This window comes from Hyperolius riggenbachi, chromosome 1, assembly GCF_040937935.1.
Source record: "Hyperolius riggenbachi isolate aHypRig1 chromosome 1, aHypRig1.pri, whole genome shotgun sequence".
Lineage (NCBI taxonomy): Eukaryota > Metazoa > Chordata > Amphibia > Anura > Hyperoliidae > Hyperolius > Hyperolius riggenbachi.
The window spans coordinates 297,763,159-297,775,636 of record NC_090646.1 but is presented as its reverse complement, the minus strand read 5'-3'; the positions used below and the strand labels follow the sequence as shown (position 1 = coordinate 297,775,636).

At 39.5% G+C, this 12,478-nt stretch overlaps 1 protein-coding gene across 1 annotated transcript in view; it reads left to right on the top strand.

Annotated features, from left to right (window-relative positions):
* LOC137508524 (A disintegrin and metalloproteinase with thrombospondin motifs 10-like) overlaps positions 1-12,478 on the top strand; it is a 157,238-nt gene that overhangs the window by 89,067 nt on the left and 55,693 nt on the right. Inside the window, exons 3-4 of the mRNA XM_068233763.1 lie at positions 1,922-2,189; positions 4,200-4,555. Of these exons, the coding sequence (XP_068089864.1) occupies positions 2,090-2,189; positions 4,200-4,555 (456 nt within the window). The 5' untranslated portion in view covers positions 1,922-2,089. The remainder of the gene's footprint in view (positions 1-1,921; positions 2,190-4,199; positions 4,556-12,478) is intronic.

The window sequence follows — 12,478 nt, the reverse complement described above, 5'->3', positions numbered from 1 at the left end:
TCATTTTTTTGACAAAATTCATGTCTTTTTTGATGAATATAATAAAAAGTAAAACTCGCAGCAGCAATCAAATAGCACCAAAAGAAAGCTGTATTAGTGACAAGAAAAGGAGGTAAAATTCATTTAGGTGGTAGGTTGTATGACCGAGCAATAAACCGTTAAAGCTGCAGTGGTCTGAATGGAAAAAAAGGCTCTGGTCCTTAAGGGGTTTTATGACTGCAGTCCTTAAGTGGTTAACAGTCCTTATGCCATTAGGCATGGATGACGAGGTCAGCTTGATGCCCAAACTGCAGTGTAATGATCTGCTCTGCACAGGCAGACAGCTTTTTGACCATTTGTTAGGTCTGAGTGCTGCAGGTCCCTGGAAAAGAGACCGGTCTCCACTCTGCAAGCTGCAGAGTTGCTGTTCTGGGGAGGAATTTGCATCCACTTGTCATGCAAATTGCTTAGCTGCTTCCTTTGATGGCTTGCAGTATAAAAACCATTTCCTACCAGAATTCCTTGCTGGTCATTATGGTTTGTTCCTGCTAACTTACCTGGAGTCTCAGCCCTTTGCTTACTGTTTGCTAATATTGCTATCTTAGAGTAGTTCCTTGGGAGTGCCCTAGCATTACTGTTAGCATAGTCAGGTTGTTTGTTACCTGTATTGCTTTGTACTGTCTATCTGTTGCTATTGTCTTGTCACCAGCGGCGGTCGACAAGAGATCGCTCTGTCTGTTGGGGTCGCATTCGCCCTAGCGGTAGAGGCGGTGGTTCCTTCTGTACTTTGTCTGGGACTGTAGCCAGAGCAGCGGTTGCTACTGGCTGCTCCATCTGTCTGTCTGTCTGGAACGAACGCTTGCTGTCATCTCGGTGAGGTAACCGTTTAGCAAGCATTCGCGTTCTCTTTTGTTTTTGTGTTTCTTTGGTTAGTCAGGGTTGGTACGCTGTGTCGCTATTGCGCTTCTCGTGTGGTGACCGTGCCGCACACGCGCTTTGTCGCTATTGCGCTTAACGTGTGGTGACCGCGTGTAGTTAGTCCTTCTGCTCCTGTGTGTTGGATTACAGTTTATCGGTTCTGTCTTAATTTTGTTCCTTTGCTCTGCATTACTCAGTCTGGTGTCGCTATTAGCAATCGCCATTCTTGCGATTGCGTTCCCACTTGGTTTTCGTTGTGTGTTCACCGTCGCCGGGTGGCGACTAGATTGGTGGACACACATACATTCTGTCTCTGTGCTCTCTCTCTCTCCAAGGGCTATCTTGCCCTATATTGCTTCACCTCGTACAATTCCCATCTGGCATCTTTGGCAGAGCAGAGGGTTTTTTTTCCTCTGCACTCCACAGCTCCATCTGCCGGTGGGAATTTCCCTCTACAGGTGCATAGCACCATAGCTGGGTTCTGTTCTTTTATACGCTTGTTGGGGATTTCCGCAGTGTCAGCAGCGCGTATCTTGTGCGCTGACCATGAAAATAATTCCCCAATCGTTACATGCAGTTTTGCTTGTTTTTCTGCCAGGCCTCAACCAGAGTATGGCAGCAGCAGAGTATACTCATATGCCCAGACAGCACACTCCTTCCTGTCTGTGACATGTCTCTTCATCTTTGCTAGCACTCATTCATTGACCCTGCATCTGCATACTCACCTTGGTTCACAGAGAGGGGGCTCCAGCGAGGATGAAGAGAGAAGTCACAGACAGGAAGGAGTAGGAACAAGTGAGTATGCTCCGCTGCCACCATACTGTGCGGGCCTGCTGTAAGATCACTTTTAACCAGGTGGGGGCATGGAAGACAGCTTGCTGGGGAGGCCTGGCACTGGCCCTACTGTACATTCAATCTATAAGGCTCACATTTTTTTTAAAGGGGGGGGGGGGGGAGTACATCTTATGTAGTGAAAATTGCAGTATAGTTGTCAGAGGTTAAGATTTTTTTTTTCCCCTTTCAGGTTAACTGAAATAAACCAAGAAAAAGAAGACATCCCTAACAGAAGTCTCTTTGTGAAAGTTGAAGGAGATGTCTTCAAATAAAGTTTGGTAGTCCCTAGGAGAAGGCCTACGGGACAGCGACATGGTGAAATTGGGAGATATAGTTAAACCAAAGAAGACTTGTCACAATGCCAATTATTTGGGGCCTATTGGCTTTGGCCTTCACCATGACTGACACAAGACCTTCTGGATTCAAAAGACTGAGAAATCCCAAGCATCACTCAGAAGGTGAGAGATGAACATCGTGCTGTATGTTTACTTATGTTTTTGAACTTTAGCTCATTTTTAATACAAGTAGAAAGCTTAAAAAAATAAGAATCTGATCTGATATAAAATGTAAAGAAAGACTTATGTATCTGCTGTCACAACCTTTTACATTTCAGCTATAATTCTCCTAGTGTAGGCTAGATAAAAGGAAGAAGATGTTGGAGTGGCGGCTTCAGGAATTATGGTGATATCTGCTTTCATTTACTGTTTTGCTCATGGGACTTTTTTGGATCCAAAGCCAACACTATTAGCTTTTCTCGCTATTCCTGCTCTTTTTTTGTTTATTTACTAGTTTTAGGCAATTTACAACTGCATCTTCTCTCTTTCTCTGGTGAATAATTTACAGTATTATTTACTATTGTAAGACGGTCTCTCCACAATGCCCTGCAAATCTTCCCCCTTAGTAACACAGATGTTATCTTTTTGTCTGTCTGCAACCAACCAATATTACATTGCAACTTCTCTAAATGTGGTAGGTCAGGTATATGATTGATGTCTTCCAGATATCGATTGTGTACCTGTGCTACCACTTTGCATCAATGCATCTGTATCTGTTATATTATTTAGCTGGAGCTGCCAGCGCTGCACTGCCTAATGAAGTACAAAGCTATGGAAACTATCAGTCATGTACTGCTGCTTCCTGCCAGCAAAGTGCCACCCATGATGCATCACTTCTGAATATGCAAATCATTCATTTAAAAGTCTTTGCAAACAGATTCCTAATTGTATAGAAAAAAACACATATAGTGCTACTACTGTTTCTTAGATCTAAAATCGGTTTTATATTTGTTTTTTGTTTTACCCTCGTCTCAATATTTATTTTCTTCCCCCCTTTCTTCTGAGCAGTACTCATATTTTCTCTGAATTAAATTGGCTGCTGTTCAGGCAGGCATATAAGTAAAATTGCTGTGACTAGCCACAAAGTATTATTAGTTTTACACCTTGAACTCTGAATGACTGTGGAGCATCCTTACTGGACAACACTGTGGCAGGAAGCAATCATCTTAATTAGAGGAGAAATCATTGTGAATGGCAAGTAACCATTGTAATTACAAAAATACATTTTCTTTTTGGACAATGTTGGAGGAAAACAGACATTGGAGTAAATTGTTCTAAGAAATATGACAAAGGATAGAGTTTTTTCCTTCTTCACACAAGTGTTTACTCAACACACCACACACTGACGTTTATCAGAGCTAAGGTTATTTTGTCTACATGATTAATCATCTACAGGTGTTAATGACACATCAGTAGTTTGATTTCTGCATAAAGCAAGTGTACTTAACACAATCAAGCATTTCCATTCTATAGTTAAGGCACATGCAGTTTAATACAACATTACTCAGTATATCTAAATAACATGACATTCACCTATGTAAATCCAGTAGAGTAAATTCAATATACTGTATTGCTATCAGTATTCAGTGAGGTTTAGCTAAACGCATAGTAATATGAGCTTAGCATCAACATAAATACCCTTTCATTGGTGAGAGTTCAATTTACATCTTATTGAGCTCTCATAACTGCTGAATATGGCAGTTACTATGGCAGCACTGGCAGTGTTGTTTTCTGTTGTAACAAGGAAAACAGACCCTCCAGTGGTATAGATTTTGATTTTGAGCTTTATGTATCAAAGCTGGAGGAAAGAAAAATAATTGAATAGCTAGCAGGTGGTAACTTTTTCTTAAAATTATCGCCATGTTCAGGTCTATATTTTTATTATTTATTACATGAAGCAGTATTTATTTTGATAATGTCTATCTTTTTGCACATGCCACTATTAAAGTACACTGAAATAATATTAGAAAATGATACCTTAAACATGTTCCTACCATTAGTACACTTTGGTCCTTGAATCATAAAATGAGTTGTACTTGTTTTTGTGCTTGACATGGTGCCTTTAATTCAGCCCAAGTCACTGCATCGTTGGGATGACAGCAGCCAGTGAAGTCCTCTCCTCTGACCCAGCAGATTTCCTCTCCCGTCTGAGCCATTATGAGATCGCCTTTCCTGCCCAGGTGGATGAGAGTGGGAACTTCATGACGTATGACCTTCGCCGAGCACCTCCCAGCCTCAAAAGGTCTCGGCGGAGCATCCCTGATGAGTCTGATCGACAGGTCTTCTATCAGTTGCAAGCTCAGAGTTCTAGCTTCCTGCTCAACCTCACCCTGCAGACAGATCTATTGGGACAACACTTCACTGTCGAGTACTGGAAGAAAGGAGGTCTGGATTGGAAACATGAGCTGTACGAGGATTGTCACTACGTTGGCCACATAGAGGACCAGCAGTTGAGCTCCAAGGTGGCCATTAGCAACTGCAATGGATTGGTGAGAATAGGCTAAACATACTATGAAGAGGTGAACAAATTGATGCCTATTCATATCTCACAACACCAGTTCTATTTGGTGGGAAGGGAGGGACATATTCAGGAAGGATCCCTGGTTTCTAACATAGCATAACATGGCAGTGAAAAGAGAGTAGGTTAGTGCCACTGATGACCAAAATGATCTAATGAAAGTTCTGTGTTTAAAAGTTTGACAATGAAATACTTATTTAAAGGATTTTATTTTTAGTGAAGGTTTTTTTTTTTTTTTTTACATGTTCCTTTTGGAGACTCCAAGGAAGTTATGAAATGGGTCAAACCCTTGGGTTAAAATAACTACAGATGGTATCATTTTTAGTCGTTTGTAAAAAATGTTCTGCTTTAAGCTAAAATACAAGGAAGAAGAGAATCTAACATTTATCTTCTGCATTACTAAAATAACATTGTAACAGTTTAAACCCCACTTTTTTCAGATATTTTTTAAAATAGTTCTTTATACTGAGTACAAAGTTTCTCATTATCATTGGCCAATAGCCACTTCTGACCAACAAAAAACACTCTAATAGCTTGCTATTAAATTCAGTATTATTCATTGATCACTAGTTACAGTTTCCAGTTTGGAGTCTTTAATTCTAGTCATTCAAGAAGAGATTACTCTTGGTCAGTAATAGCAGTTGACAGGACAGATACTAAGAGGCGTTGTACACAGTGTACACATTTCCTATATATTAAGCAGAAGTAATTTATCTATATTTTTAAGTGATCTTTTAAAATATCTATATCAAAAATCATTGAATCTGTAAAAGTTTTATTTGGAGGTTTATTTCTTTTAACTCTCATAACAGATCAGAATTAAAAATTATTGGAGAAATGGAGAATTTTCAGCTGGTTCTTGCTATTGCTAGTTCGGACCTTTTTGATTTGCATCTTGAAGTTTTTAGGTTCTTTTCATTTGGTTGGAAATTTGTTTGCAAGCCAAATACAATAAACTTTTTTAAATGTCAATAGTTTTTATTGAAGGTATATTAAGCTTTACAGTAGTAATTGCAAATAGATGCAAAGATAGAAATAGAAACATCCAAATAATTCCCTACAACATCAATTGAAAAATCATAATATTTGACATAAGCAGGAGCACGTGCAACTCTATTTAAAGAGAATCTATACTGCCTGATTTGTACAATAAAAAAACATACCAATCGAGTCACTGTGATCTCTTGGATTCCTCTTTGCCGTTTCTGCCTCTCCCCGCCATGAGCCTGGCTTTTAATTGCTAGTTTTAGGCAGTGTTTACACACAAAAAACATGGACGCTAGCTGCAAAGTAATTTTTGTGTGTGTATATATATATATATATATATATATATATATATATATATATATATATATATATATATATATATATATATATATATATATCATGTTACAGTATACTACAAGTTTTTATTACATAGTGAATTATCTGCACTCCAGTCAGGGATTCCCACAGTTTCTAAGCATGGGCAGCTCCCTCCCCCCTCAGACAAGCTAAAATTGAGAGTAGAGACCCTGTCTGTGACTAAAGCACACACACAGAGCCTGCAAGGGGCATGGAGGGGGCGTGCATAACTTCTCCCTATCACAGCAGAGGCAGTGCATTCCTCCCTGGGTCGACAAAGCTTGACAAAGAAAAGAAGATTAGATATATTACAGAGACAGTGCAACTAAGAAAGGCTGCAGTAAGCCAGAGCACATTAGAACAGGCATAGGAACTTATAGGATAGAAGAAATACAGCTGAAAATTTCGTTATAGAGTCTCTTTAAAGAGAATCTGTATTGTTAAAATCGCACAAAAGTAAACATACCAGTGCGTTAGGGGACATCTCCTATTCCCCTCTGTCACAATTTCGCCGCTCCCTACTGCATTAAAAGTAGTTAAAAACAGTTTTAAAAAGTTTTTTATAAACAAACAAAATGGCCACCAAAACAGGAAGTAGGTTGATGTACAGTATGTCCACACATAGAAAATACATCCATACACAAGCAGGCTGTATACAGCCTTCCTTTTGAATCTCAAGAGATCATGTGTGTGTTTCTTTCCCCCTGCAGCTCTCATTCACTGAATAGTGACAGGCTGATTGTTTCTTCCTGTAGACAGCTCTGCCCGGTGTCTATAATTCCTCAGTATGTGTCAGCCAGCTCCTTTCACATAGGAGGATTTTTATCCAGCTCTCTTCTCTCACTGATAAGAGAGCTGAGACGCTGCTGGCCTATGTAAATAACACACACCGGAGTGTGCATAGAGGGGCCTGGAGAGGGGCGTGCATAACAGATCAACACTGAAGAGTTGGCAGCCTTCCAGACACAGGGCGACAAATCTGACAGGAGAGAGAGAAGTTGATTAATTACAGAGACTGTGAGGGTAGAAAGTGCTGCAGTAAGCCAGAGCACATTAGAATAGGTTTAGGAACTTGTAGGATGGTAGAAAAAAGGATGACATTTTTGTTACAGAGTCTCTTTAAGAACTGCAATTGTAGAAGTTATACAACTTAAAACCAGGAGAGTCAAATCGATTCAATTAAGGAAAAAGAAAAACTAGAAAGAAGAGGAAGAGAGAAGAGAAGGAAGAAGTTAAGAGAAAAGAGAAAAGAGACAAAAAGGGGAAATAAGTAAAATAATTGGTCCAGGCTTTTCTCAGTACAATCATATTATCACAATTACATCACCGTAGACTGAAATCACAGTTGGCATAACGCCAAATCCTTAACATATCACACAAATATTAACACATCAGGCAAATATTAACGTATCTTTGGTCTGAATCCTAGGAACTATACACCCATATTGAAATATATAGACATATCAATAGTTATATTGATAATAATGTAAGATCCAAATAAGAAATAATCATAATATGAAAATTGAAATTACAAATTTCAGGGAAGAGGAGTATAAATATTATAGAATTTATAAAAGTGGCAATGCTTTGCTCCGCAATCGTCCTGTAAGGAGACATTCCATAACTAGATTAGTATTAGTCACAGCTTTAATCTGTTCAACTAGTGGAATCTCAGTAGATCCCCAATTTTCTAAAATCTGTTGCCTGGTAGTAAATAGGACATGGGACACCAATAATTGAGATGGAAAGGGAATACTCTCTAAATCCAAATGGAGTATAGTTAATAATGGATTTGGGGAAATTCGCTTGGAAAGGCGATTAGACAAACAAAGTGAAATATATCAATCCATAACGGTTTTACAAGTGTACATTCCCATATAATATGGTAGAGAGTACCAATATCTTTCTTGCACCTCCAGCACTGCGGAGATTGATTAGGATTAACGGTCGCTAGCTTCCTTAGGGTACATACACACATCAGACTAAAATGAAAGATCACAGACCAATCTTACCACCCTTCATGTAGTATGAGAGCCATACTCTACTCATTCTTTTCTATGGAGCTGAACTCAACATCAGAAAAAAATCTTTGCAAGATGCTGCACACACAGATGCTATACAGACACAAAAGATCAGTATCTGCAAAAGATCTGTTCCTGCCAAAAATCCATTCCTGCAAATAGCAATGATAGTCTATGAGATCTGCAGATCATCATACATACATGATATAACTGACATTCATCTGCAGATCAAGCAATCTGAAAATCCATCCTGGTGGATCTGATCTGCAGATGAATGTCAGTTAAATCATGTGTGTATGATGATCTGCAGATCTCATAGATTCTCATTGCAATTTGCAGGAATGGATTTTTGGCAGGAACAGATCTTTTGCAGATACTGATCTTTTGTGTCTGTACAGCATCTGTGTGTGCAGCATCTTGCAAAGATTTTTTTCTGATGTTGAGTTCAGCTCCATAGAAAAGACTGTGTAGAGTATGGCTCTCATACTACATGAAGGGTGGTAAGATTGGTCTGTGATCTTTCATTTTAGTCTGATGTGTGTATGTACCCTTGGAGTTAAATACCAATTCAATAGTATCTTGAGAAAGGTCTCCAAATGTGATGTACAATGTGAAAATTAAGGAATATCTTCACTAGCTTTGATAATATGTTAGATCTTAATGTTTGAGTGTAATGTTTTATTCCATATTAGTATATATCTATCAAGAGGATTAGCATGGTGGGAAGTTATTTCTGCATACCAGCAGGAAATACCTCTTGGCAAAAAAAAGGGTGGTTTGAGAAAAGCAGATAAATGTTAGGGCATTACTGGTATAGTTATTCCCTTTAATCTAATAAAGGAGCTTATCTGGAGGTACGTAAAACTCTCTGAAACAGGAAGATGATATTGTTCAGAAAGTTGCGAGAAAGGCTTAAAGCTAATGGGAATCCCGATGTAAGTAAAAAAAAAGTCAGATAGTCACCTAAGGAGAGGGACGGCTCGGTCCTAATAAGCCTTCCCTCTCCTCTCCCGGTGCCCTCTGTGCTGCGCTGGCTCCCCCATTCTCATCCCCCGCCAAGGGGACTTCGGAAGTCTTCGGGAGCCGAGTACTCCCGAAGACAGGTGGCACACACGCCAGTGCATCATAGAGGGCACGCGCAGTGTAGAGCGGCCCGTCTTCGGAAGCACTCGGGCTCCCAAAGCATTTCCGAAGCCTCCCTTCGGCTGGGAGACAGCGTTATTTGACCGAAACAGTCGAATACCGCTACGGGGGGGGGGGGGGGGAGTTCAGGACAACAGCGGGGACCGGGAGAGGAGAGGGGACGCTCTATGGGACCCAGAGCCTCCCTCTCCTTAGGTGAGCATCTGACTTTTTTTTAAAAAAACGGGTTCCCATTCACTTTAAGACGGCCTTCATCAAATAGATCATTGAGATATGTGATGCCCCGAGATATCCAAGTTTTAATGTTAAGATACTTAATAGATAATTGTACGACTTGCAAGGGTATTTTTAAAGGTAAGCCATCTACAATGTCCGAGTTCCTCTTAATTAATGTTCTCCAGGCCTCTAATGAAGCTTGAACCATAGGTTTTAGTTGCGTGGGAAACAGTAAGTTAATCAGTGGAAAAGAAACCAACTAGACCGGTGGGACACCCAGCATATTTTCTTCTAAAAACCCACGGTTTCTTATCTATTTGAGCCCATCTATTATTAAATAAGCTAAATAAAGTGATCAAATACAGGGAAAGCCTAAGCCACCTTTAGCTTGGGGTATAATCAAAGTTCCATAAGCAATTCTATGTTGCTTACCTTTCCATAGAAAAGTGGTGAAAATTGTATGTATCTCCTTAAAAAAATATAACGGGACTAGTACTTGTACTGTCCTAAACATAAATGAGATTTTAGGTTTTATATATGTTTTAAGGAGCGCTATTTACCGTATGGAGTATTCAAATTTCGCCAAGTTAGTAAGATCAGTTTGAATAACCTTAAGTAGTGGTAAATAATTATCTTTATAGATATCAATATTAGAGTGAGGGATAGTAATTCCCAAGTAATTCAGTGCTGCGTAATATGTTGGCGCTTTACAAATACAATAAATAATAAATAAGTATGGGAGACCTTTAGTTGTCCAAGGAAATGGAACCTACTGTAGATTTAGCAGTTTTGCTAAGTGTATCTACATTTAGTGGAAGCATTAATATTTATTAGCATTAACCGTGTAATAAGAGGCTTCAGAGAATTTTTCACGCAATCAAAGCAATCAATCAAAATACATGAGGTAAGGATTGAAGGGGGATCTTGTATTGTGAGGATAACATCATCCGCAAATAACCCAATTTTGTGTTGAGTATTTGCAGTTTCAATACCTATAATGGAGGGATGGGTCCTAATTGTTTGAGCAAGTGTCTCAATAACTAAAGTAAAAATTAAAGGAGGCAGGAGCCATCCCTGTCTCGTTCCGTTAATGATTAAAAATGGCTTTAAAACTAAACCAGCAAGGATCACATCTGCAGAAGGGGCTGAATACAAGGACATAATAGAGGAAAATATATTACCTGTGAACCTAAATTTTGTCAAAACTGTACCTAGGAATCCCCAATGAACTCTGTCGAAGGCTTTCTTCGCATCTAAAGCAATGAAGAGAGAAGGCCTTCCATAGAGATCAGTTTGTCAGAGTAAGTTTAAAATTTGCCTTGTCCCATCTGTAGCTTTCCTTCCCTTGGTAAACCCGACTTGATCATAGGCAATAAGGGATGGCATAATTCTAGATATTTTAGTCGCAACCAACTTAATTTAATGTGTACATTAAGTAAGGAGATAGGCCTATAATTAGTAGGATTAGTTTTATCTTTGCCAGCTTTTGGAAGGACCATTATTGCTGCCTTTTGAAACTTGGGGAATTTGTGCTGTAATCATGAAATGATTAAATAATCTAACGAGTACTGGGGCCAGAGATTGTTCAAAATGCTTATAATAATCATTAGTAAACCCGTCAGGTCTGGGTGATTTGTTAAGTTTAAGCAAATGGATAAGTGATAGCATCTCGGTATCATCGAGTCGATCGACAAGACTCATTTCCAATTGAGCTTCAGATAATAGAGGAATGGCTATTGAATCCAAGAATTGTTTAATAGCAAGATCTGTAGGCTGAGGAGTTGAAGCATCCCCTTTTAGGTTGTATAATGTAGAGTAAAAGTCACTAAAGGTGTCTGCTATATCCCTAGGATTTATAAATAATCTACCATTTTGCAGATAGAATAAAGAGGTAATTTTTTATTTAGTTTGTGCAGATTTAACTGCTTTAGCAGTAAGGGATAATAAATTTGTTTCCTTTTTTGGATTAAAAACTCGCAAGAGTCCGATAAGGTACAGAGCTCTTGTCAAAGCAAAAACACTTTGCTTGTTGTTGCAGGTGTGACAAAGCTTATTGAGTGATTCTAAATGTTCGATATCTGTCACTAAAGCTTTTATTTTACTTTCTTTTTGTTTCGTGGGGATAGCCCCTGCTTGTATAAAAATCCCTTATGTATGCTTTATGAGCACTCCAAAGAACAGGCTCACTAACTTGACCATTATCATTATTCACAAAGTAATCAATAAGTTTACCCTAAAAAAATTGTTTTAATTTAGCCTCTCTGCAACTAAGGAAAGCTCTTTATCCGTTAAGATCACATCTTAGAGAACTCCATGTTCCTTATCGCTGTGGATTTCCAGTCTCAAGTGACAATAACATTCATGCAGCTACTACACTTTGAGAAGGATTGCATATGTTGAAAACTCTGCAGCTTTCCCTTCCTAAATTGTCGGACACCTCCAAACCTCTCTTAAGGTGTGTACACACGCACTACAAAAGGCAACGACGGGTCCGCCGCCCCTTCTGCTGGGCGGTCTTTGATGTGATCATAACGGATAAAGAGCTTTCCTTAGTTGCAGAGTAGCTGCTGACAAGTCTGCAAATACTGTAATCTTGTCATAAGGAAACGACCCTTCTTCTTAATAAACATGAGCTCTTTTTCCTTAATGTGATAAAACTGGAATGCTGCAATAACATCCCTAGGGACTGCATCAGATAAATGTTTTAGTTTAGGGAGCCTGTGTGCACTTTCAATAGAAAGTTCCAGGTCAGAGCAATCTGGTAATATAGCTTTAAGAAGTTTTTGTATATAGGGCTTAATTTCCATGTTAGAAATCACTTCTGGAACCCCTCAACATTTCAAATTACACCTGGGATTGTGGTCTTCAAGATCTGTGGCTTTCTGCTTGAGCCAAGTAGTGTTGGGCGAACAGTGTTCGCCACTGTTCGGGTTCTGCAGAACATCACCCTGTTCGGGTGATGTTCGAGTTCGGCCGAACACCTGACGGTGCTCGGCCAAACCGTTCGGCCATATGGCCGAACTAAGAGCGCATGGCCGAACGTTCCCCGAACGTTCGGCTAGCGCTGTGATTGGCCGAACGGGTCACGTGGTTCGGACCCGAACGCGCTCTGATTGGCCGAACTGTCACGTGGTTCGGGTAAATAAATACCCGAACCACGTCATATCTCC